Raw genomic sequence first — 27,727 nt, 5'->3', positions numbered from 1 at the left:
GTGCACATGCAGTGTAAATGTCATGAGATTAACAATTGGACTGTGTTACATATCTCAGCCAATCACATGCTCCTTTGATGCCCTGTTAAAGTAGTTTTGCGTGTACTAAATGCTTCAGCACTGTCTATATAAGGCAGATTAGTATCTAGAGTCATTTAAAATTCATTTGATCAACTTTTAAACTTGGCTTGGGGCTCGTGTGGTTGCACAAAAGGGAATCAATAATAATTTTTCACAAGTTTTCTCTTACAGACGTGGATGTCAGCTTCTCTGTTTGTTCATGTTCTGTTTGTAATGAGGTCTGAGAGGTTTTGCGGAGTCAATTACGTCTATTTTCATCCACATGAGAAGCTACTAGTGAGTCAAAAAAAATGAAATAGTAGTTTAGAGACATGAAATGAAAAAGACTTTTGCTGTCGTCTCGGTTCTTTTCATCAGATGTGTCTTTATCTGGCTTCATTTTCATTTCACTTTTACTGCAAGTAAAACTATTTGTGCATCGTTTAGTTTAGTTTTTTCTTTCTTCTCCAAGCAGTCAATGTGAAATAGTAGCTACATGTATGTGAAATAAATGATATAAAGATATACAAATCTATAAATGAGTACCTAAAATATGTTGTATGTTTTATAATCCTTGTAGAAAAGATTTTTTGTAAGTATGTTTAAAGTAAAGTATTGGCTGGACTCTTGCCTTGTTTTAGGACAATGACAAGAACAATAATGTACAGAGAAATTTGTCCATGTTAAGAACTATACAATTGTGGCTGTGCAATTTATGTACATTTGCAACTAGAATAATTAAAGTTTTATTTAGTTATTTCATATGCCTGCTTTGTTGTCTTCATTACTCAAACAGTTGACAAGAGTAATGTGAGAGGTCAAGATCAATGAAATGTGCTTGGATATGGTCAACCTACTGATGGTCCATTTCTGATCCCAAAATCCAACGTCTTATGGGCAGTATTACAAAAAAATGACACAAGTCAATCCTAGCCTACAAAAATTGTGCTGTTAAGAATATTACAGAATTTTTAATTATGCCCAACTGATCCCAGATATGTATATAAATATCCCTTTATGTATATAAATACAAAAAATAAGCAGCCCAACACTTTTCAGCATTGTTAAAAATAATATTTCTTGAGCACCAAATCAACGTATTAAAATGCTTTCTGAAGGACGCTGTAGACTGGAGTAATAATGACTGCTGAAAATGTAGCTTTGTCATCGGGAATAAAAATACCTTGCTAAGAATTGGAGACTTGTTTTCAAAATATAAAAAATATATATTTTGAATGATAGTGTATATGTGTGCATGCATTTGTAACTGAAAAAGTAAAAACATACAAAATAATATTTTAAATGCAATGTTTATTCAACATAAAAAGTACATCTCAGTCGAGCCTAATTTGTATGTAGATGCCTGCAGTTGCAATGTGATATTAAATGAGGGTTAAATGATCTGTGTAAATATGTGCTAATCTTGTGAGATGTCCACTTGCATTAAACCACAGCAAACCCCCTGCTTTCCCCTTCTGTCATAATTTCTACATGCAAGAGCAATTCAGTCAGTTCAAAGCTACAGAGAATGACTCAGTTAAGTGTAAAACAATAAATACATCTCTACGGGTATAAATAAAACAACTTAGTAAACTTTGAGTGCACTTGGTGCCATGTCCTGGTGTTAACACCATTTCCTAACAAAAGGCCACCGTGTTGTTCTGCCTTGTCAGTTCAAGGTGGCCAGTTGAGAAAATTAGCTGCTTTTCTGAAGTTATGACAACATTTCGTCCCTTTAAGAAACACTGAATCTCGTGACATTAATCCCTGCAGTGATTGATTAACACAAATACTACCCATATTACCTGAAAGTAAGCATACTGTATGAGCAACGCGACTAGTCACATGCTCGTGCACATGCTGTCCGCACATTTAGCACTGAAACAAGTGTCTTGAGTATCAGTGTACTGGCATCAGAACACACTAATGAACATCTTCAGTTACTTTTGCCTGTGTAGTTTGGTGAAAGAAATATCTTTATCTGAGCGGTCTATATACAATTCAACTTGAGCTATATTGCACAGAGGTAAGAGTGAATGATTTAAGGTCCTCTTCTATCCTGGCTTCTATATGTTATGAAATTCGGTTCATTATTCTACCTTCTTTGTTTATTTATTCAAAAGCTCTGGAAGTTCCTCAGAAGACATGGAAGTGTTTGTTTGCATGTGTGAGATTGTCAGTTCTCTGTGTTTGCTTTAGCAGAGAGTTGCAGCGGCCGGTGGCGTCGGCGTGTCAGTGCAGGGGAGCTGAACGTGGTTGGCGCTGATGTTTGAGAAGAGGCGGGGTTTGTGTTTGTGTGCGATCGGTGTGGCCGTGGCTTCTCACTGTGGCTCTGGCCCTCGAGGGCCCCCTCACACACCTCCAGCAGCAAGAGCACCTGCTCCCGCAGAGGTAAAGCCTTGAACCTGCGTGCTGCCAGGTAAAAGAAGGCCTCAATAAACGCCTGAAGGCACATTCCTGAAAGAGAGAGAGCTTTGTTTTACTTGATGCTCAAAAAAAAAACAATCACTTTCTTAAATGGGTCATATGATGTTGCTAAAAAGAACATTATTTTGTGTATTTGGTGTAATGAAATGTGTTTATGCGGTTTAAAGTTCAAAAAACATTATTTTCCAAATACTGTACATTATTGTTTCTGCTCTATGCCCCGCCTTTCTGAAACGCATAGATTTTTACAAAGCTCATCGTTCTGAAAAGCGAGGTGTGCTCTGATTGGCCAGCTATCCAGTGCGTTGTGATTGGCTGAAAAACCTCAAGCGTGTGACGGAAATTTTACGCCCCTTACCATACTGTGATGCCCTGTCCGGCCGGAGTGACGATTCAAAAACATGAAAACCCATTACAAACGAGGCATTTGTTACATCCAGTGGGGACATAATTACGGATTATAATGACTTATACTGTCTTTTTACGCATTCCATCGCGCCGCGTAAACATAAAACCATGTCTGCATGTGAGCGGAGGTCGGCGGCTAGAGTGAGCGGAGGCGGGCGGGCTTGAGAACGGTGTGGCCGGCGGATTTGACGACGAAGGAGCGCCCGGTGGGCTTGCGGCAACCACATGTGACAACCCCGGGCTGGACTCCGCTTCGTCCACGGTGTAAGCCGATCCGGCGATCCACAGCGCGAAGTTGATGTATTTCCTCAGCGACCAGCACAGATCAGCTCTAGGCATGACGAAGCGGATATCGTCCTCTTTTGGAAGAACAAACAAAGTAGTTTTGCTTTCACAACGAAACACAGCGTCTTCACGACATGGCAGCGGCGGCAACAACAATACTACAGTGAGAATAAAAGTTACGCCTTCTTTCTTTGCGTGAACATTTGGGAGGCGTTATGCAAATCTTCCCACATCGTGATGTAGACATGTGGGGGCGTGTTAGAACGAGCAGTTTTAGGTAGGCGTGGTTAACTCTGAACTTTTATAAAGAATATCTCTTTGGATTTGAGACTTTAGTCTCTGCAACTTTACAGATCTTCTTTATGCACCAAGAGCTTGTAACACTCCAAAGAGAAAGCAAAAATTTAAATCGCATCATATGACCCCTTTAAAGAAGACAACTGTGTTTGTTTACTGTCGAAGTTGATCATGCATTAGCTGGACTGGTCTGAAAAATATGGTTTTATTTTTTGAAATGGAAGTGTCGATAGATCTTTTCTTTCATGTTGTGACACAATCAAGTGTAATAGTTTAGTGAAAAAATGTAGAGCAGGAACTTATTCATCAGTTGCTGATTGGATTTTGAGATGTGGGTGTTGCGCTCAAAAATGAGATGAATGACAGCTTGCATAGAGAAGTCAGGCATACGTCAGCAGAGAGAAATCTCAGTTCACCAGATGATTGAGTTATGACATTCTTATTAAGATGTGTTAATTACGAGGTAAAAAAATTAAACGTGCATTGTAATAACAATAATATCAATAACATGTATAAAACTGATTCTGTAGGAGAAGTTAATTTTCAAGCCGAATTTACAGGGACTGTGATATCAGATTCTTCCTTTAATTCAAGTCTATGGGACTTTGTTGTCCATTTTATCTGCCAACTACAGCTGAAATTTACATGAAGTGAGTTATTTTAGCAATATTATGAGTATACAGTTCGAGCAATAGTAATTCCAAATAAACCAAGACAAAACATGCAGTTATCATTTCAATAGTATACTGAGAGATTTGAAGAAAACGCAGTCAGTGACATTAATTCTGAGCTTTAAGAGGCTACATTCAGAATTGTACATTTGGCAGATTTTCCCTTCTGCTTGTTTATTCATTAATAGGGCTTCATCTGTGTTATTTAGCGCAGTCATATCTCCACGCTGATGAAAACATAATTACAGTACATTTATGTTCCTGCTAAAAACGTCATCTGCAAGCTCAAATCATCAGTGGCAAATTTCTCAAGGTCACGTCTAAACCTGAGAGCCGAGGGAGAGAAATACAGACGGCTTCTTTCTAAAGAGAAAAACTTGAAGAGAGAGAGAGAGCAGTGAAATTCTCTACACATTTCAACAGGAAGGCACTTGATATTAAGGGTCCCTGGGACCCTCAGGGGGTTTGAGTCTGAAAGTGGATGCAGATCACTTGTCTGACTACATATACGGAGCGTTAATGAGCCCTCGCTGCGGCCAAGATGGAGCCGTGAAAAACATCTAGAGAGAAAAGCGAGGTGGCCTGCTGTGCTGGTCAGAAATATGTGTACATTGAGAACGGATGGCCACAATTAATAAGCAATGCTGTTCTCCAGAAGGAGGAAATGGGTTTCATTAAGCAGACTAATGAGGAGCGCTGAAAGAATTCAGCATTATCATGTCAAATGAAGCAGACTGAACTCTGGGATGGACAGGAGGGTAAAGATTCCGTCTTTAGGCATTCTGTCCGAGTGTCAAGTCGGCATTCCTCAAAAGTAAATGTATTACTATTAATGAAGAGCATGGCAGCGCTATCTCTCCTCTTCCTCCTCGGGGACAAACAGTTCGATTCCCTCCTTCTAAGCAGCCACTTCTATTATTTATAAACATCAACCTTATCCACCAGTTATTACTTTCCTCTCGCCACACAGTCTGCCTTCTGTGAGTATGTGTGTTGATACCCTGCTGCGAGGACCTAATGACCAAATTCAGTGCAACCTTCCGAAACGTTCCAGAATTCAGCTCACATCATTCCACTCTGGCCATTTAGGAGCACAGAGACTCAAGTATATATTCATTCTCTCGTTTGATTAGGAGAAGCATGGCCTGGCATGCATTATTCATTTCATACGTTCCTCCAAGAAAACGATGCTAGCATGACCCAACCTAATGCACCATCACAAAGAATATTACCAGTGCTCATTTAAAAGCAGAAATGACTTGTGGGCACGTTAGCTTTAACACACACACACACACACACACACACATATTCCCATTTACCAAAGTATCTTTTCAAAGTTAAAGAGAAAAAAAAATGTAAATAGGAAAGATTGAGGCAGAACTTGAAAATTTGGTTATGTGGCATTAATTGATTGGCCATCTATTTTTCCAATTTACAAGTACTGAGCAAATGAACGAAGAAGTGAATTTATTTGTCAATTATCTCCCCTGACGATCTCATTTATGACTGCATGCAAGGGGAAATGCGCTATGATGAATAGTTGCAAATGTGTCTTTTATCGGAGGCTGTTTAACAGCTTTTTGATTGTGTGTTGGCCTCGGGAGTGAAGATGTGCTGTAAATTGCATCATGATTGGTGGGCCGCTTGCCTGCCTCTCTGGAGTCGGGGAGCATTGCAGCCCAGCGACGGGTGATGTCGATGTACAGGATGTCCGCTGAAGCCATCGAGAAGCTGCTGTTACTCAGCTTGCAGTTCCTAAAGGAGACGCTCGATTAATGTGGTACGTGATACCTGATTGTTGCCTTATTCTGACACTATGGAGGCAGAATCACACTGATTCCATTTCATTTAGCCATAATGATATATGTAATGTGTTTTTGTTACATTTGCATGTATTCATTTTGCAGATATTGCTTTCAAGCTTTACATTTTACCAGCATGACCCTGGCTTTGCTAATGCCACGCTCTACCAGAGCGACAAGAACTAATGACTTGCCTGATGAAGGTGCGAAAGCTGGTCGGACCCAGTCTCATGGTTCCTTTGACACCAAGGAAGCGCAGGAAAAGGGCAGCGATGCGTTCCACGACCCGCAAGTACTGAAACTGCTTGGTGTATTTAGGGAAGACTTGCTTTAAACACAAAGATGAAATAGAATCCGCCATGCCTTCTTTCTCATCACTTCCTGTCTCCACAACAATAGCTTCTTCTGGTGAACCGCCCCCTGTATTTGACCTGTTGGCACAGAAAGGTTAATCTCAACACACACACATTTTATTATTATTTTTATAATGTGTGACCCTGGACCACAAAACCAGTCATAAGGGTAAATTTTTCACATAAATTGAGATTTATACATCTTTATACAAGAATAAATAAGCTTTCCATTGATGTATGGTTTGTTAGGATAGGACAATATTTGGCCGAGATACAACTATGTGAAAATCTGGAATCTGAGGGTGCAAAAAAAATCAAGATTTAGAGAAAATCGCCTTTAAAGTTGTCCAAATTAAGTTCTTAGCAATGCATATTACTAATCAAAAATTAAGTTGTAATATATGGAACATGGAACATGATCTTTACTTAATATCCTAATGATTTTTGGCATAAAAGAAAAATCGATAATTTTGACCCATACAATGTTTTTTTTTGGCTATTGCTACAAATATACCCCAGCGACTTAAGACTGGTTTTGTGCTCCAGGGTCACATATGTATTTATATAATATATTTTACTTGCCCTTGCCCTTGCCCTTTCTACAAGTAACAGAAAAATAGATAAACATTTGAAAGACTATGAATATTTAAAAAAAAAAAAAACTATTTGCAAAACAAAAGTCTGTTTTATGTTATAGTTTTAACTAATATTACATTTTACAACTTCATAAACACCTTTGGTAAATTATAGTATATGTATAAAGTAAACTTTAACCATTTTAATTATAAGTTACTCTCTTCCTCTCGTTCCCTTACAGAATATTGTATTGTATTATTATTATTGTATCTATTGTATAATTTGTCACATTTTAGACAGTAAATGAGGGGTAAAAAAGTCAAGGTCACTTAAAAAATGGCTAAATAAGAACAATAAACACTCAAATCATCTGTAAAGTTTGTGGATTGATTTTGTGATAACAGCATAATGCCTAAAAGAAAATCTGTCAAGTAGGAGAATGGAGGACTTCAAACCAATGGACTACAAAAATAAATAAAAAACCCGAAATCCTCAGTGAATAGCATCACAAACCAAAAGCCTTATAATTTGCTCTCATTAAATCCCTCTTTCTCTCTCACTTACCCAAGGACAACATAATGAAAAACAATTATTTAACGATCACAAAACCAACCGAGCGAACTGCAGTCCTCTAATACATGCACTGAGCCCAGATGGCCTGTCGATTATTACTGCAGTTCAGCAGTGGTGCAAGTAGCTCTGCACTTTCAGTCCAAGTAGATGTACTTCATGGCTTCTGAGCAGAAGGCTGCGGCTTGAGAATTACAGGGTAAAAGTACTAACGACGAGCACTAACGAGATATGACTTAACTAACACACTTCTCTCTCACATACAACCTTTAGCACGACTTGCACAAATGCATCAACTTTCGTGAGGTGACCATCTTCACAATCTAAAGGGGGCTTTTTTTGTTACACAAACTTAAAGCAACTATGTAATTTTTGTGAGTTTGTCATAAATATATCACTGTGCTGTACAAGTGTATTTATTGCTGCCATCGAATTTTTCCAGAGAATTTTGTAACCGCTCATCAAACTTGCATACTCCCAGAAAAGTTGTTTGGGGGGAACTGAGCTTAACTTGTACTGAACCTGGAATATTCCTTTAAGATATCACACCTGTCTCTGTGACTGCCGGAGGCTCTATAAACAGCCAAACAGTGTCGAGGGAGCATATTCATACATGACATAGAATAATATAAACATCACATTGCCTCAGGTTCATCTCGGCTTACAGAAGCCTCTGGAAACGTGCAAGATGAACTGGTCCAACAAGACACGTGATCGACAGCAATAGAGGAGCAGCACAAATATAACTGGAGAGGCCTGCGAGGAATAGGCTGTCATTATACAACACTAGTGAAGACGTTCTGGCTTCGTAAAGCCTTAGTGACTTTGTACTTGTCAGTATTAGCCGTGACAATTGTACTCGGGACAGAATAGCTTCAAAAAGCATCAAAGGGCTTGAATCAGAAAAGTTTGTGAGCGGTGTTGTTAATTCAGATGCAGTCGCTGAAGGTTTGTTATTTCAGGTTCACTGAAAGGAGGACACGAGATGAAAGAGATCGTGACTGAGTATGAAGAACTTTCTCTCCGAGTGGCCTTAATTTATTTTATTCATTCAATCTTTTGTGCCAATATGAGCTTATGTTTGCTCCTCCATAAGAGACGCTCCTACTGTACAGGGGCGATTCTTTATTTGGTTATGTAAATGTATTTCTGACACACTAACTTTCTCCTTAGGAACTGGCAGTCTGGAGAAAAAGTTTTGGTGATTTTTTTAATTTTTATGGTTTCTTACCCCTTGCAGAGTCTGTAAGATGTTTTGCTTTGAAAAAAAAATACATATTTTAAGACAAAAGTACACAAATTAACCTAATGAGATTTTACATTTATTATTATTACAGATATTTATAAAGTTAGTTACAAAATATTTATATTTCAAATAAATGTTCTTTAGAGCTTTGTATTCATCAAGGAATACTTTGAAAATGTATCTTGGTTTCCAACAAAATATTAGGCAGCACAACTGTTGATAATATCAAGAAATGTTTTCTGATCAGAATGATTTCTCAAGATTTAAAAAATGTTTTCCTAATCAAGAACTAAAAACAACAAACACACACACACACACACACACAAAGAAAACCTTGATTAAACTGTTTTTCATTTCTCAAACACCGCAAACCAGTCAACTGTGCTAGATCATTAAAAATGCACATCTAAAGGTTAAATTAGCAGATATTAAACAAAAATGTGCACAGAGAGTCTTTTCTGCTCTGAGTGCACATGCAAGTCTCAATTAAACTCTGAGATGGCTCCACACTTTCCTTAAAACCAATGGCTGCTTGACTTTTATTTCCCTCCAGGCCCAGACACTGAAGTGTGTCCGTGTACAATGAGCAGCAATAAAAGCTGAATGCATGAGACACACAAACTTGCTCATGGGGCATGAGAGTGTCCGCATTTCCATGATTGAGAGAGATAGAGGAAGAGTGGCCACACAAGTGTGAAATTCCATCACTGCACTTCCTGAATTTAATTACTCCGTCTGAAAAGCTTATAACTGCAGCTCAGCAGGCCATTATTTCAGCTCCACAAAGCTGAGGTGCGGATGACAACACACACTGGTAGGCATGCACACATGCACACAAACACATCATCAACTGTCCCATAAGCCTTTAAAGCCTATGACTCACGTTGCGTGTTGTTTCCTCTGAGCGGGGTCCATGAGCCGCAGCGTGTCTCTGATCACACCCACTTTCACCTCTTCATCTACTGGACTCGGTACATATTCAAACACACCAGGTGACACCTGCAACATATGGTGGCAATGATCAGCATCGTAACAGACTCATGCTTAGTCTGTAAATCCCTGTTAGTCTGTAAACACAAATGTAGTCATTATCAGCTTAGAGTCAGAAAGACCAAATGTTATCTTTTTGAGAGACGTTTCTTATGCTTACCAAGGCTGTATTTATTTGAGCACAAATACATTTAAAAAGTCAGTAATGATGTGAAATATTACTATAATCTAAATTAACTTTTACAATTTAAAAATATGTTTAGATTTTATATTTTAAAATATAATTTATTCCTGTGATGGCAAAACGGTATTGGTTACACTTTACTTGAAGGGTTGTGCATAATCATGGCATGACACCTACATAATCATGACATGACACATGTCATGAATATGAAGGGTTTTTATGCATGTTTATGACAACTGTCATTAAGTGTCATTAGCTCAGTTATGTAATTTTTAATGCAAAGATGACATTGTTTGAGATGTCTTTGTTATGGGCTATGGTTAGGGGTAAGGGGTAGGGTTAGGTCAAATAATGTCATATTTGCATTAAAAATGACATAACTGAGCGAATGACACTTAATGACAGTTGTCATAAACATGCATAAACCCTCCTTCATATTCATGACATGTGTCATGTCATGATTATGAAGGTGTCATGTCAGTCTTATGCACACCCCTTCAAGTAAAGTGTTACCACGGTATTTTCAGCAGCAATTACTCCATTCTTCAGTGTCCTATGATCCTTCAGAAATCATTCTAATAGGATGATTTGCTGCTAAAGAAACATTTCTTATCAATGTTGAAAACAGATGCTTAGACTTTTTGTGGAAACCGCGACTTTTTTCAGGATTCTTTGCTGAATCAAAGAATTCAAAAGAACTGCATTTATTTGAAATGCAAATATTTTGTAACACTATAAATGTCTTTGTGGCCACTTAATTAATTTAACGCAGCTTTACTGAAAAAAATATCTTACTGACCCCAAACCTTTGAAGAGTAGTGTATACTATGGTAGCATCATGTTTTTTGGACATGCACTGTGGCAATACCATGCATTTATTATTATTATTATTATTATTATTATTATATATTAAACACTTTTTGACATGTACAATGGTATTTTTGAAATAAGTAACCACCTAAATAATAATATCAGAATAGTATAGTATAGTATATATATATTTATGTCAGTCTATGGTCCTACAGGGGCGTTATTCTCTCAAAACGTGACACATTTTAGAGCCCTGTTTCCCAGCAGTTTCATTAAATCACTTGATCATTTGATTTCAATGGCTCAACAGTGCGCACACAGGCACACGGCATGGAAAGGCTGACCATGTGAAAGCAACTGTCAATACAGCTATGAAAACAGCCATATTACATCCAACCCATGAGTCAGCAGCACTTGAGTTGAGACTCCTTTATGACTTCACTGCTGAAAAACATTCCAGTGAACAATACTCGCCACACTGTATGATTGATAACCTTCCTCTAAAAGAAAGTACAGAATGCAATGAAGCTAGGGCTGCCATTCCTCATCAGTCTATGGTCCTACAGGGGCGTTATTCTCTCAAAACGTGACACTTTTAGAGCCATGTTTCCCAGCAGTTTCATTAAATCACTTGATCATTTGATTTCAATGGCTCAACAGTGCGCACACAGGCACACGGCTTGAAAAGGCTGACCATGTGAAAGCAACTGTCAATACAGCTATGAAAACAGCCATATTACATCCAACCCATGAGTCAGCAGCACTTGAGTTGAGACTCCTTTATGACTTCACTGCTGAAAAACATTCCACACAAGTGCACAAGTGCAAACATTCCAATACTCACCACACTGTATGATTGATAACCTTCCTCTAAAAGAAAGTACAGAATGCAATGAAGCCTAAACTAATGTTAATGTCACAAAGTTTAGTACTGTTTTTAAATTTTCAGATTTGTTTAAACTAGTTTCAGCAATGGTTTCAATAGCTGTAGTTTTTAATTTATGGATGTATTATGTTTTTAATATTTTTAGTAGGCAAGGCAAGGCAAGTTTATATAGAACATTTCGTACATAATGGTAATTCAAAGTGCTTTACATAAAATAAAGTAAAATAATCATGAAAAATAATCACAAAAATGAAACAAGGACATTAAAAACGGAAAATTATTTAAAAATTGATTTAAAATTAATTTAAGATAATTTAATAGAAAATGATTATACATAAAATACAGTGCAATCATTTCGGGTTGCATAAAATACAGTGCAATCAGTTCGGACATCGCACAGTGCTCATTCAATAAATACACAGCTAAACAGATGAGTTTTGAGTCTAGATTTAAAGGTGACTAATGTTTTAGCACATCTGATCTCTTCTGGAAGCTGATTCCAACTGCGGGAGGCAAAATAGCTAAAAGCTGATTCCCCTTGTTTTGTGTGAACCCTTGGTATTTCCAACTGACTCGATCCTAATGATCTGAGTGGTCTGTTAGGTTTATATTCAGTGAGCATATCTGCAATGTATTTAGGTCCTAGGCCATTGAGTGATTTATAAACGAGTAAAAGTACTTTAAAATCAATGTAATGTAAATGTAACTAGAAGCCAGTGTAAGGACCTGAGGACTGGTGTGATATGCTCAGATTTTCTGGTTCTAGTCAGAATCATGGCAGCAGCGTTCTGGATGAGCTGCAGCTGTCTAATGGTCTTCTTGGGAAGGCCGGTGAGGAGACCATTACAATAGTCCACCCTGCTGGTAATAAAGGCATGTCCAGGTATCCATTTGAGTTTAAGTATTTGTTCAGCTGATTAAAAACTACATTTTCAATAATCTTGCCTAAAAAAGGAAGATTTGATATTGGTCTATAATAGCTCAAAATTGTGTTATCAAGATTGCTCTTTTTCAGAAGGGGCTTAACAACTGCAGTTTTCAGGGAGTTTGGAAAAGTCCCAGAAAGAAGTGAGGCGTTCACCACTTCTAAGAGATCTGCTTCTAAACAGTTAAGCACCCTTTTGAAAAAATATGTGGGAAGTGTGTCAAGATAGCAGGTTGATGATTTTAGGTGCTGCACTATTTCTTCCAAAATTTTGCTATCAATTGCTTCAAAAATAGGCATAGTATCTTCTTTTTGATATTGCGGTCGAATCTCTCTGACCTCTGCATAACTTGAGGATGTGCTAAGCGCCTTCCTGAAATGAATGATCTTCTCATAAAAGAAGGAAGCAAACTCATTGCATTTGCTGTCAGAGAGCATTTCCCTGGGAATCTGACTTGGGGGGTTTGTCAGTCTCTCAACAGTAGCAAAAAGAGTGTAAGTGTTGTTTAAGTTACTGTTTATCAGGTTTGAGAAGAAACGCTGTCTAGCTGTGGCTAGTTCCACATTGAAAGCATGAAGGCTGTCTTTATAGATGCTATAGTGAATTTCAAGTTTCATCATCCGCTCAGCTTTTCTGCATTGTCTTTTCATACTATTTACTGCTGTTGATTTTCTCCAAGCTGATATTTGTCTGCCAGTCTTCTTGCTGACTTTCACAGGAGCAATATCATCAATAACATTCTTAATTTTGAGTTAAAAGAATCAAGGAGAAGATCAACAGTCTGCAGAAATGCTTGGTGTTAAAGATATAGCCTCCATAAATAGCACACTAGTGTTCTCCTTAATGCATCTCTTTCTGACAGAGACAGATCTAGAATCAGTGGTAGCAGAGATCAATATATCAAAGAAAATACAGAAGTGATCAGATAGTGCTACATCCTTAATAACAATGGATAACATGTTCAGACCCCTACTGATGATTAAATCTAGAGTATGTCCACGATTGTGTGTGGGTCCATGCACATGCTGAATCAGGTCAAAAGTGTTAGTAGTGCTGGGCAACGATTAATCGCATCCAAAATAAAAGTTTTTGTGTATATAATATATATGTTTTCGTCTTTATCTACTATAACAACTGTGTATTTAAAGGCACAATATGTAAGATTTTTTTATTAAAATATCCAAAAACCACTAGAACAGTTTTATATATTTAGCTGACTTGTGTACTTACATTATCCCAAAGGTTTAGAAGAATGTTTAAATCCAGAGGAATAAGCAATTTTAACTAGTGACAAGGACCGTGTCTATAGTGTCATTGTGTCGCTTGCCAATGACATCATACAACCTCAATTTCCGGTTTTGTTTTGTAGAAAACATGGAAACACGCCAAAGACGCTTTAATATGCTATGCATTTTATTACACAGGTGACGACCGCACAGAGTAGCATTATAACAGAACGTTTACATGTGTGGAGCATCTCAAACTCCATCTCTGCATGTTGTTGTGAGTTTGGGTTCATTATAACGTTCATCTGGGAACGCAACATGCGCCATTTCATCAGATTTGTAAGGTAAATCATTTATAAATCTACGCAAGAGACACACAGGAGAATACATCGAGGTTTCAAAATAAAAGCTCAAACCCTCACTCTGAGTTTACACGTTTTGATGTCCACATATTCTTTCAATTGCAGTAGCTATAGCAGTTCTGTCCAAAAGAAATGGCCAAATATTAAAGATTAAGTGGACATTTGAATGAAATGGTGCTTGGTCAATATTAAACAAGTATTAGATTGTGCAGCAATGTGTAAAAACAATCATCAGGCCATTGGCGCCCTCTGCAGGCCTTTGTTGTAATGTGTAATGTACATTAGCACTATTGTTTATAGTACATTATGTATTTTAACAGTTTTGTTCAATAAAACCATATGACTTCTTGCTTTTGATACTTTATTTGAACAAATTATTATTGTCTCATTGCTATTATACTGTATATGTATTTTAAGTCATTTTAAAGGCTATTGTTCACTTACATCTATTTTTATTACCACAAAAAAATGTATTATAATTATAGGGCTCTATGAAATCAGTTTTATTTCCAAATTCAGTTTTTTTTCTATTTAAATTTTTCTATACTGTTTTAATGGTTAAATTAAATTTTATTAATCAAAAAGCCTGTCTAATTAATTGAGTTTTACAGTTTTATCTTTACCAAATTCTATTTTCCATTATTTTCTGGGTTCCATTTTAATGGTTTCATTCAATTTTAATAATCAAAAGCATCTCCAATTAATTGATTTTATTAAAAAATTAATTCTGGTAAATAACATTTCAGGTAAATACTCCTTTAAAAAGTGTTTTTTTATTATAATTTTATTATTAGTAGACTAGAACATGTGGACATGTTGTCATTCTTACACTATAATACTGAACTTTGATTTCAGTGATTTGGACTATGAGATGGACACTTGCTTCTTGCACTTTATGTTGCACTTTACTTTTGCTTTAAAAAAAGGATTTCATAGAAATGTATATTTAATTTGGTTTAATAAAATATTAAGTAAAATTGTTGATTTTTTTGTGGGAAATTAATCGTTTAGATTCATCGATAAATTAGTTGATAGATTAATCGAAATAAAAATAGTCGTTAGTGGCAGCTCTACTGTGTCATAATAAAAGCTCCGCTGCTTTCGAGCCGTGTGTCGTGCTCGTTCAGCGGCCTCGTTTCGCTTCGACAGCTTTCAGCCTCACCCTGCTTTATACTACGACGTTAATAAATCTTTAATACATTAGCTCATCCATGAACATGATTTCTGCCCGAGTCCCATCGGATTGCATCGGCTGTGGGGATGAAGACGACAACTCCCATGATTGCACACCCAGTCACGGCGTCATCTAACTACACCTTTGTTTCTTTGTTTGTTTTGAATAAAAAATTACATATTGTGCCTTTAACATCCCAATCTCCATCCTTAATGCTTTAAAGAATGTGTTTAATGTTGGTAATCTCCTGCTTGCCAGGTTAACTGACCAAAGCTATTATTTAGATATTAATTGTTGAATAGGCTTGCTATGGTATACTTTTCATACACGAGATGCAGTTGGCATGGTAAGAAACAACATAATACCTGCTTGTAATCGCAAATGAAAAAATCTCACATCTGAGGCCATCACTAAACACTGAAAATAAGATTAGGACAATCAACAACAGTGCATTTTATAAATTTTACGCATGTTGTATCAGATCATGCCATTGAGGGTTGAATCATTATCCTTTAGAAGACGAATATTAAAAAAAGAGGACAAAAGTGCCCCACTACGAATGTGCCTGTACATTTTTATTTCCTTCATTTATTTTCCTTTATAGGTCTACTTTTTTTATTATTTCAGCCAGTTCAGTTTATATTTCTAATTTTAAAATGTAGTTAAAATAAAAATTTGAATAAAGTTACCCTGTGTTATTGTCTAGTAATAACGGATTTACCAGTTTGAATGCAAATATTGTACCAGTTAAATCATTTAATGATCTTTAATGGTTGATCCCACTGTCATTTCAATATTTTTTTTTTTAAAGATTGTTAAAGGCGGTGTCCTATTAAACTTATGAAAGATGATGTTTCTACTATGACAAGATCTCTAAAGACTGACTTTTTTATGACGTTTACCTGGGAATTTGTTGACTTGCCCAGAGAAGATGTTCTCATTGTCATGAAAAGAGACACCATGCCAGTAGATATCACAGGCTGTCCGCCTACCCATCGGAAACTGCAGGATCAAAAGATAGAGATCTGAGGCAAAGTAAAGGAGTAAAACTATCAATCATAACACAATAAACATGTCATACTTTTGACAGGGATGCAAAACCCAACATGTTTATGACCAACTGTACCAGAAAAATAACAGCTCGCCTCTGAATAGGGTTGCAACGATATACCGGTATGACGGTTTGAACGTGCAGTTATCATACCGTAAACATTTGCATATCTACGGTTTAAAAAAAGTGAATGAAAAAAAGTCTCACCCGCGCACATGCAACTTATTTCCGCTCGGCTGCTTACACGCACGTACAGTGGAGAAAATGACAGAGACAGAGATGATATCTATTCTCCAAAAAAAGTTAATATCTGCAGTATGGGAATACTTCGGATATTTAAAAAAAACCGAATGCGGGGTTGTCCTTGAGGACGGATCCAATTCGCAAAAAATGTGGACGCAAAGTGGCTGCAAAAGCAGGCAATACATCCAACATCTTCGCTCATATTCGCGGACACCATCCCTCCGTGCAGATGAAGGTGTGTCACATTAATAACAAGTTATAAGTTAACCCTCTACCACACGCATTATGATAGACCTATAGAAAAAAATATTTGACTCTTTTTCTTTTCTAAGAATGTCTTAACTTGAAGTGCTGTAAAAAAATATATATTTTTATGATATGTTGCCATACGGCAACAGCATACAATAGTGGATCTAACTTAGAATAAGTGTAAGTTTACTTATAGTTCATATTTTTCCTCAGAAATGTTGTTTGTGTTGATTCAATTGGTGCTATTATAAGCTTTAACACAGCACTTATAATTTACACCGTCATAGTTTTACATACTTTCCAACAACTTGTGCTTTTATTTATTCTTTAAGGTACTTTATGATATGTTGCCATACGGCAACAGCATACAATAGTGGATCTAACTTAGAATAAGTGTAAGTTTACTTATAGTTCATATTTTTCCTCAGAAATGTTGTTTGTGTTGATTCAATTGGTGCTATTATAAGCTTTAACACAGCACTTATAATTTACACCGTCATAGTTTTACATACTTTCCAACAACTTGTGCTTTTATTTATTCCATTCTTTTTTGTTGTGCTAGCTAGCTAACTATTGTAAATGTCATTCCACTATTGCACAGTGTTGCCGCTTGGCAACACATACATTTGAATGATTTACCAAAAACGAATTTCATAAAAAACGTTTTTGAGAATTGAATATGTCATCATAACAGTGATGTGTCTGATTTTTTTGTGGAAGTGACATGGACTGGTCCTTGTTTGTTACTGATGTTTTAGTTTGTTTTCAGCAACTACTGACAAGAGAAGTCTGTCAGAAATCTCACCACATAAAAAAAACTGCATGTCATGTGACTTAACCAAAGCACATCATTGGCTAAACTAAGGTCTTTTCTTTCCAACAAAAGAACCGAGAATGTTCTCTTAAAGGGGTCATCGGATGCAAAATTCACTTTTCAAGTTGTTTGAACATAAATGTATGTTGGAAGTGTGTGTACACATCCATCCTATAATTATACAAATCCATCCAGTGTTTTTTTTTTAAATCCCTATTTTAAAATCCCCTTTCTCAAACCAGGCTGTTCTGAGATTCCTGTCAGAATGATGTAGTTCTGTACAGGCCCCTCCCACGATAGTTGATTGAAAGTAATGTTTCAGCAAAGACTGGACTGGTGTCTTACCTTAGACCCGCCCTGAATGAGCTGTCATCAGTCCGCCATTGTGTCAACTCTGGTGCAGGGGAAGACAAGATGTCTCCGATTAAGCGATTGAGGTGCTTTATTATTGGATGTAATAATGAATATAGCAATTGTCATTTACTCCTGACATCTGAGCGGCTGAAGATGCAGAGGATTAACCTTACTTTCGCTTTGAAGTGAATGCGCCACTCCCGATCAGCCTAAATGCATCTATGTTCGCTCGAATCATTCGTGATCCAGCCTCATCTACAGAAGAAGTGAGTATCAGGGTTTTTTTATGAATCTTTGCAAATCACCTTTCTTAATAATGTGCTCATTAGCAAGTTTCACGATGAATGTGGCTAAAGTAAACAGTCTCTCTGAGAGCAGCTCGAAGAGAGGGGCAGGGCCAGCAGAGCTCATTAACATTTAAAGCAACATGGACTATAATGGTTTGAGAAAAACAGAGCTGATTTTCACAGGTTTAAAAAGGTGTTTTTTACACTAACATTGATTAATTTTAACCAAAGTATGTTATAGACTTTTAATTAAGACCCTAAAGAATCATATCAACTTGAGATCAATTGAGCGTCCGATGACCCCTTTAAAGAGACAGTGGCAAGGATATGAACACAAAGAGTATGTTGCCATATGGCCACACCATGCGGTAGAGGGTTAAGGCCGTATGATTTCCATGAAGCAGAGGGAATCCCGGTGCAGTCGTGAACATGGAATTTACAGTATAAGAGGATGTCACATAAAACGCGCAATCGGATGGATGAATAAGTCAAAAGTAGTTATGATATGTGTCTGTGAATATTAAAGTACAAACAGACTGCTATATAAATAATCTGCTTGTTTCTGCATGTCTCTGAGTTGCGCCTTTTATCTACATACTGAAGTACGCATACATAAATGGTGTTTTCAGCGTCTACATAAACATGAACATCACCAGAGCTGCTCTGAGAGAAAACGTAAATAAACATTTCCTAGTTTTATTTCAGAAAAACCATTGTCAACTACACTCTGAAACTCAAAGGTCCGCTACAACCCGTCAAAATAAAAGTTCTATTTAATTTGAAATTATGACAGAAATATATTAGCAATGTACAATGTACTTCAAAGTTAAAATAACAACAATAATATATTATATTAAAAAAAATTATTTAAACATTGTTTTCAAAGAATATCATGTTTGTCCATGTTTTAATTTTGCCAAAAATAAAAGGAGTTGTACATTTTCATTTGATAACATTTTAAAACATTAATTAAAATGTTAAAGTGTGATATAGATATACATAAGGTGTACAGGTTTTTTTTTTTCTCAGAAGGGAGACTTCAATACTTTTATTAAAATGGTTTCAAGTTTGTTGTCATAAAGGATTTATTCACGCAAATAACTTGTTCTTGCTCTTTTAAGAGTCATTGTTACTGATAAGAATTATTGTTTAATATATACCGTGGTAACGTGTGAAACCGTGATATTTTCGGAGATGATTATCATATCGTGAAAATCTCATACCGTTACAACCCTACCTCTGAAGGACTGTTTTTTTTCCAATAATTATTTTAGGAAACAATTTCTACTCCTTCCTATAGTATGCACATCATGGCTGAGGGCTATATTCTCAATGAATAGTTATACTTCCACAACAGTAGTGTCAGTTACAGAGGCAGGGTTAAGATACGTTATTACCATCATTAATTTACAGGTGAAAATGCATTTGAGCTTGTGTGTACAGACCAGTGTTTCAGGCTTTGGTCCATTATACTGTGCTTCATATACATTTCTGAGACCCTGTATATGATGACTAGGCTACAGTGTAGGCTGAGCGTGAAGTAGGTTATCAAGTATCAATCAAGGTTATCAATCAGGATGCAGGTGGTGTGCTTAGTATAGGCTAGGTTACGTGTCTTGGGCTGGATTTTGGGAGGATTATGTCCCTGTTTAACAGGTTAATGGAATGTAAGGAGGTGCTTCTATATTGGTCATTTAAGTTGGCACACAGAGGAAAGCAGAAATCTGTGATCAGATTAGGAGTTCACGCAGACTTACAGGTATAGCTACAGTTGTGAGGGCCAATTTTTCGAAAAATGTCCTCACAAATATAATGAAACCTGACAACGACAGATGTTTAAATTGCCCTTGCTATTTCAGAGGCTCAGGATTCAGTCAAAAGTAGCAAATATAAAACATATATACCATCATTCATAAAGTGAAACCAAAGTGTGCATTTGTTAAAAAATCAGACATTAATACAGGCACCAGAACAATTAACAAGTGACCTTTACTTGCTGCAGTTGCTTTAATCTGAAGTACAGCAATTTTGTGCAGCACTAATTCTCATGTGCATGACTTCGATAGATCGTTAGATATATTGGTTTCCATTTCTTTTTTCCTCTTAAAACACAATGATCTATTTATATGCATTCTTCTTGCATTACGTTTTAATTAAAAAAAAAGATAGAAACAGTGTAAAACTAAACTGGGCAGTTCAATTATATCTGCCTTCTTTGGATAAATATTGATATACATCTGTCAGATTTAGTGACCAGCAATTATTGCTAGTGTACTGACAGCACTAATGGCTTTGTGTAAACTTTTTAATGCCCTAAAGCAGTGATGGGCAAACTTGGCCCTTCCAGGCCACTTTCCTGCAGAGATTTGATCCAACCCTGATATGACTCACCTGCCTGTGGCCTTCTAGTAGTCTTGAAGACAATGATTAGCTGGTTCAGGTGTGTTTGATTAGGGTTGGAGCTAACCTATGAAGGAAAGTGACCTGGAAGGGCCAAGTTTGCCCACCCCTGCCCTAAAGGGTTCACCCAAAAATAAAAATTATATGATTATTTACTCATCCGCATGCTATTCCAAACCTGTAAGACTTGCTTTATTCTGTGGATAACAAAATAAGATATTTTGAAGAGAGTTGGTAACCAAAAAATGTTTGAAACCAAAAACCATTGACTTCCAATGTATAGACAGAAAAAATACACACACAGAGACATTTCTCAAAATATCTTCTTTTATAATCCGCAGAAGTAAGAAAATCATACAGGTTTAGAATGGCATGAAGATGAGTAAATAATTATAGAATTTTAATTTTTGTGTGAAATGGGAAGAATTGTTTAAAATAATAACACAAAGTGGTTTATACAATTTGAGTCAAAATATTAACACCTTAGCTCTGTTTGATGCAACATAATATATTGCTCTAACCTTAAGCCTGTAGGGTTAGCAAATATCTCTTAAAGATGAACAACATTTCATTGCTCTGTCAGAGTTGCTGTGGAGAAGGTCAGAAAACGAGGACATGCCTTTTCAATCCAATCACCTTGAGCCTTAACTAAATGAAGTTACTTGGAATTATGTAGCAGGTACAAGACACGTGAAATTGTCATGAAACACTGAAGAGAAAATCTAAAGCAATCTTTAAAAACCTTGTATAGGTTTTTAAATTGCTCTTTTATGGTATTTCAATTTTACTCACCATGGAAGCTGCCGTGGTGTTAACTCTCTCTCCAGGGAGGATGATTACCCCGGTCACATCAGCCTACACCCCCTTTAGATATTTATCATGTGTTACAGACAAATGGATATGTTTACCTGGTCTGGCTGAGCCCCTGTGTGGTGCATGTATGTGCTTGTGTGCTGAGTATGTCTAACCTGTGTGCAGTGTGGAGAATCTGTATTAAATCCTTACTGGACTAATCTAAATGTACAAATTACAACAACCACACATGTAGCTCTACACTGTAAGCACTGGTGTTCTACTGTTCTGTTCCATACAGGCATGCAGAGCAGTGGGAATACAGGCATATGGGTTTATCCCAGATTGTGCTTAATCATTTACCACTGTGAAGGAGACATGCATATGATAAAAGTCAGCATTCAACTGTATTACTAGACCGTTATCTGTCTTTGCAACCCCACATCAAAAATGTAAATGCACTGAAGTCAGATTTAGATGATGGCAAATTAGATTAGACCTTTTTAGAGCCAAACAGGAACATAGAACCAAATATGTGAATGGTTGATTTTTCTACATGCACAAATGCAACTAAATTGTTTACGATATTCACAACACCACCAGTTACTACAGACCTCAGATCACAGACGATCTACTGTGATAAATCTGCCTTACAGATTGCAGCATCCAGTTTCGCAAAGGCCCATCTTAGTTGTACAGAAAACTTCAGCTGAACACAATAAAGATATTGAATGGTTAATGACAACAACTGCCATCAGTTTGCCAGCTTGTTGACAGCCAATTCTGGCTCTTTAGCTCAAGTAGCAGGTCTTAAACCGTCCGTATCAAGCGCTTACAGATTATATCATACCTTGTTTCTAACTGTCATAATTAGATCTTTGGATCTATGTTTCTAACTTCAAGGACTGATAGTCTTCTAAACATTTTCAAAACCACAGGTGGGAACTCCTTCTGCCCTTGAATCAGTCTTTGGTGTAGCAGACAGGATAAAGGGTATAATGGACACGCTTAAATTTGAAACCGACCTTTAACAAGGCAGCTTTGAATTACAAAGGCTCATAATATTTCAGTGGAAACCAGTAGAAGGGGGTGTAGACATTCACTCAGCAGACCCATTCACTATCTCCAACCTGCCAGGTGTTGTGCACCACATGGTATAGTTTGACATCTTATCAATGTATTAATAAGGGTTTCTTTTTTTAATGCAGAGTGACTTCACATAGACAGTCAAGTGTAATCATATGTGTGCTTTACTCACATGGTGTTGAAGGACAAGGTTAAAGACTGGCAATGGCTGTTGAAATATTAAGCCTACAAGTCATGAGAAAGTGTTTGTTTACATTGCAGAAACCTAAAAAAGGGTAGATAAGTCCAATGGATTCATCTAATATAGATGTAACAGAATCACAGATGCATTAAAAAAAGTAAAGCTAATCTATTTTGTTACAGTGTTTTCAGTGGCATAAAAAGGCTGCAATACACTACAGTTTTTAAAATCTGAATAGATTTTAAAACACTAGGCATCATATACTTGCCGACTTGGTTACAGAGAAAAACTTCACTACCAGACATACTATACCAAATGTGTTTGAGTTCCTCCGACTAGATAGAATTAAACAGACTGATCCTCAGTGCCTGTGTCCATCATACACAATGCAATCTATGCAAAAGTAATGGAGAGTGTAATTATTTTATGACTAAAATAATCTACTATACTTCCTGCAGTTCTTTAGTATCTACTATACTTCCTGCAGTGGGTCTGATAAGGGTCTTGAGATGTGAGGTTAAAGGGGTCCTATTATGCTCTTTTACAAAGTCTTGATTTTGTTTTGGGGGTGTACTAGAACATGCTCTCATGCTTAGTGGTTCGAAAAATTCATAATTTTTCACATAATTTACATTATTAAAATACCTTTCTCCCCAGCCTGGCACAAACGGCTCGATTAGTTCCGGCTTTGATGAAGGTCCACCTTCCGAAAAACAAAATGTGTTGTGATTGGTTAGCTGTCCCAGTGATTGGCGAACAGCTTAGATGGTGTTTCAGTACTGCCACGCCCCTTGAATCCGGCACTGTACTCCCTCATGTTGTGGAAGCTGTCCTCAGTAAAATGCGCAGCACACAATAGCAAATTGGGGTTATAATGCTCAGGAACCGAGTTAAAAAATAAATTGCAACCACTGTTTCCTGACATCATCCGCTTTCGGAAGCCCAAACAAAGACGTTTGGGCACGGAGGTGAAAAAAAACAGCGTTTCAGGCGGTCGCACACCGGAGGAGAAGCGCAGCGTCGCGCCACATCTTTAAAATTGAAATACATTATTTTCTATGAGTGTAGGCACACCAGTGGCACCGTTCGGCGTCTGTCCGCGGCGCCCAGCTACGTCATGTTATACTTGTAAGAATTGTTCCAGACATGCTGAAAAGTTGACGCTACAGCACTCCAGCTCTTCTTCTTCGTTTTCTCTGATGCACTAACTCTGCAGCAGCACTTCTTTGTCTCGTCTGATGCACTCACTCACCCACCCAAGCGTTCTAACCACAACCTCGCACCTCCCCATCCCTCAACCATTCAAATTTCTGTAGGCGGGAATTATTTTTAATTATATTCTAATGAGCCGCTTTGTGATATCACAAAGCCCGGAAACCAACGCTGTAGTCCAAAAGAGCCGTTCGTTGTAGTTCTTGAAAAGGGATTTTTAAAAAAACGAAATATCTCCCTTTGGAGTGGACTTTGAGATTTGTAACTTTCTAGATTTTTTTTATGCCCAAACATACACAATGACTAAAATTAAAAAAGTGAAAAAGCATAATAGGACCCCTTTAGCTCTAACCCTAATCAAACACACCTGAGCATGCTAATCAGTGTCTTCAGGATCATTAGAAAATCACAGGTAGGTGAGTTTGATCAGGGTTGGAGCTAAACTCTACAGCGCACTGGACCTCCAGGGCAAGATTTGAGGAACCCTGTCCTAGACAATTAAATATTTTAGAACAGAGCGTAACTCCAAACACACACACAAAATCATTTTACACTAGGACTTTAAAAGGGTTAGTTCACCCAAAAATTAAAATTAGACCATAAATTACTCGCCCTCAAAGCATCCTAGGTGTATATGACTTTCTTCTTTCAGACGAATCCAGTCAGAGTTATATTCAATTTTGTCTTTGATCTTTCAAGTTGTTTAATGGAACTCAGCGGGTGTTGCATTGCTTCAGTCCAAAAGAAGTGAAATTAAAAGCGCCCATCCATAAAAAAAAGTGTCTCACACAGCTCCGGGGGGTGATCAAAGGCCTCCTGTAGCGAATCGATGCGTTTTTGTAAGAAAAATATCCATATTCAAAATGTAATAATCACTTTAATCTAGCTTGTGCCAACAGTTGTACACGAAAGCAGCTCCGGGCGGATGACGTATGAGGTCAACGTTGCGTATGCGCCGGTGAGTCTCGTGAAAACCAACGTTTGTGCAGGAGCAACGGAAGCAAAGTTTCCTTATACTCCCTTTTTATGTCAATGCACTGTTTTATTATTGTTGTTTGTAATACTTACAATACTTCTGAAGCAACTTAGAATACATTACACCTGCTGAATACACTGACTAGCTTGTAGTATATTTGGAATAAAGAGCTTTTAGAATGTTAAAAACCTATGGGGAAAAAAACTAAACAAAAAACATTATTGAACACCCCTACCCACCCTCACAAAAGCAGGATGGTAGTGATCTCACACAGCTCTGACAGTGTGCACACATCTATGTGTAGCCATTCATCCACATCAGTGAACAGTGAAATCCTGTAAATACAGACTGATAAGGAAAAAACAAAGAAAATTCAAACCTGCTTTAAAACCCAGCAACACAACTGTAGATGTATAACTTTACAACAGTAACACTGCTTTAACAAAAAAGCAAAACAGCAAGACTTATTTGACATCAAAACAAACATTTTAAAAATGCTGTCTAATCGCTCTCGCTGTACTTTGATGTCACACACAGAATGGTCTGCAGTGCTGCTTCAAGTCCAACACCTATTGTGTTTTATTAGGAGACGCACAACAGTTCTTCTGTGGCTTTATAGGTAATATTTTCACAAACACAATTTAGCCACAATATTAACTTCTTATTATTGAATTGTTGTAAATAAATATCACATTTGCAGCTGGTCAGTGTTCAAAAAATGCTGGGAAATCACTTCATGTAGCCCCAAGAGTGATTATTGATAAACTGTCTGAAAAAAAGAAAGTAACGTTTTAGAGAAGAAAAAAAATCACCCACTGACTTTCAAAGCTGCTATATAATAACGACTTTCTACTTCGAGGATCTTGATAGAAATGTAGTGGAGTGAAAAGTACAACATGTGTCTTTCAAATGTAGTGAAGTTAAAGTCATAAGTTCCCAGAAAAAATAATACTCAATTAAAGTACAGATACTCAAAAAGTGTACTTAAGTACAATACTCAAGTAAATGTACTTCGTTACGGTCCGCCTCTGCTTCTGAGCAACACATGTGCAAAGCCGACCTCATACGTCATCCGCCCAGAGCTGCTTCCGTTTACAACAGTGAGCGCAAGCTAGATTAAATAGATTATTACGTTTTAAATATGGTTATTTTTCTTACAAAAACGCATCGATTCGCTACAGGAGGACTTTGTTCACCCCCTGGAGCTGTGTGAGACACTTTTTTATTTCACTTCTTTTGGACTGAAGCACTGCAACACCAGCTGACTGGCATTAAACAGCTTGAAAGATCAAAGATCATTTTTAATACAACTCCGACTGGATTCGTCTGAAAGAAGAAAGTCATATATACCTAGGATGCATTGATGGTGAGTAATTTATGGGCTAATTTTCATTTTTGGGTGAACTAACTCTTGAAGAATTTATTAATTTCCAATACTTTTAACTAAGAATACCCAAATCCAATAATAGCCTAACAAGGTATGGCATGCTACAACCTTAGTAGTCCTCGTAATCGGAATGACAGATAGATAAAGTCTAAGGTTATGTGGTGGTCAGGAAACGGGTTCTCTCACCTCTTTCCACTTCAGCTGTCTGATGCTCATCTTCAGCGCCTCGAGAGACGTCTTTGCCTTGGAGGTGTCCACCGTCACACCTCTCCTCTTTTTGGCCGCTTTGCTCCCGTCCTCTTTGCCATGATGCTCACATTTCCCATCTGTATGTCTCAGACATGACTCAACGTGACCGTTTGCCGCCGTTTTACTCTTTAAAAGCCTTGCAGTTCCTTTAATGTGAAGGTTTGGCTCGTTGCTCACACGGCTCTGTCCTTGTGAAGAGTCTGACTTCTGCGCTGTCGGATCCGCCAGCTGTTTACCGTTCACCTGTCTCTCATGACCGTCTGCTTTGCTCCTACTTTTACTCCGACTTCTCCCGTTAACGCTACTTCTGGACAGGTCTCTCCATGCCGTAAATGAAACGTCAGCGGGGATTGAAGAGGCTGTGGCCGGGGACAGCTGCTCCTCGTCGGCCGCGGCCTCGTTCTCCACCTCCTTCATCTGCTGGAGCTCAATCTTCACTCTCTCATAGTGATCGCTCATAGTGTTAGTTAATGGTCGGATTGTTTGTTATGTCATCTAGGTTTGGTGAATATGTCAGGATAATATACTAGCATGAGGTGCTAACGTGGACCAGCTGCTGCTGTCTAAACTAAGGCACAAAAACAGAAAACTAACGTTAGCCTATAAAAGCCAACTATAAAGCCCGATAAATTAGCGTGAAGACGCACCGACTCCATGATTACAGTCTGAACATTATATAATTCTTATTAACACTGACAGATAGCACATCACTACAGTGTGCTGAATGTTTTTGATGGCGATCTAACGGGACAGGAGTGGCTCTGGGCACAAGAGCTGTCCGGTGTCCTTTAATGGGGAAAAAGAGGTTCTTAACCGCCTATAATAATAGCACAAGCTGCATATAAACACATTTGTGTCTACTTCATCCCATTCTCTATAAAGCAGTTCTCAACTAACAGCACATATCGCGGCATAAATACGGGGAAGACGAGCGCAGGGCATGGCTGGGCGCATCTCCGCATCCCCTGTCAGTTCCGGTCAGTTAAAGTGCCGGTGAAGTGCACCTACTGCTCTCGCGCTTTTTAACGGACGTCGTGTCTCCAAATGAAAACATTGCATGCGTTCCGTTTACCGGCTGTTTGCTAAGACGTGGCAGAGTTAATACAGGCGAACAGGTAAGGTATCTGCTGATGGCCAGCGGACAGTCCAGAAGTGAAGCTCCCGTGTGCTGTTGCTGCTGGTGTTTGGGTCCT

The 27,727-nt window shown here is 37.7% G+C and overlaps 1 protein-coding gene across 1 annotated transcript; it reads right to left on the bottom strand.

The window, feature by feature from the left end:
- Positions 1-1,318: 1,318 nt before the first annotated feature.
- LOC107587460 (tubulin polyglutamylase TTLL11-like) lies at positions 1,319-27,727 on the bottom strand. Its single transcript, XM_016275250.1, has 6 exons — positions 26,472-27,727; positions 16,156-16,255; positions 9,579-9,732; positions 6,145-6,381; positions 5,797-5,903; positions 1,319-2,517 (listed from the first exon to the last, which is right to left on the bottom strand). Exons 1-6 carry the CDS (start codon positions 26,991-26,993, stop codon positions 2,237-2,239), a joined length of 1,401 nt encoding a protein of 466 aa, XP_016130736.1. The 5' UTR covers positions 26,994-27,727; the 3' UTR covers positions 1,319-2,236.

Source organism: Sinocyclocheilus grahami, unplaced genomic scaffold, assembly GCF_001515645.1.
Source record: "Sinocyclocheilus grahami isolate Dianchi unplaced genomic scaffold, SAMN03320097.WGS_v1.1 scaffold92.1, whole genome shotgun sequence".
NCBI classification, from domain to species: domain Eukaryota; kingdom Metazoa; phylum Chordata; class Actinopteri; order Cypriniformes; family Cyprinidae; genus Sinocyclocheilus; species Sinocyclocheilus grahami.
Note: the sequence above shows the minus strand (reverse complement) of the source record. Positions and strands in the feature narration are given on the sequence as shown.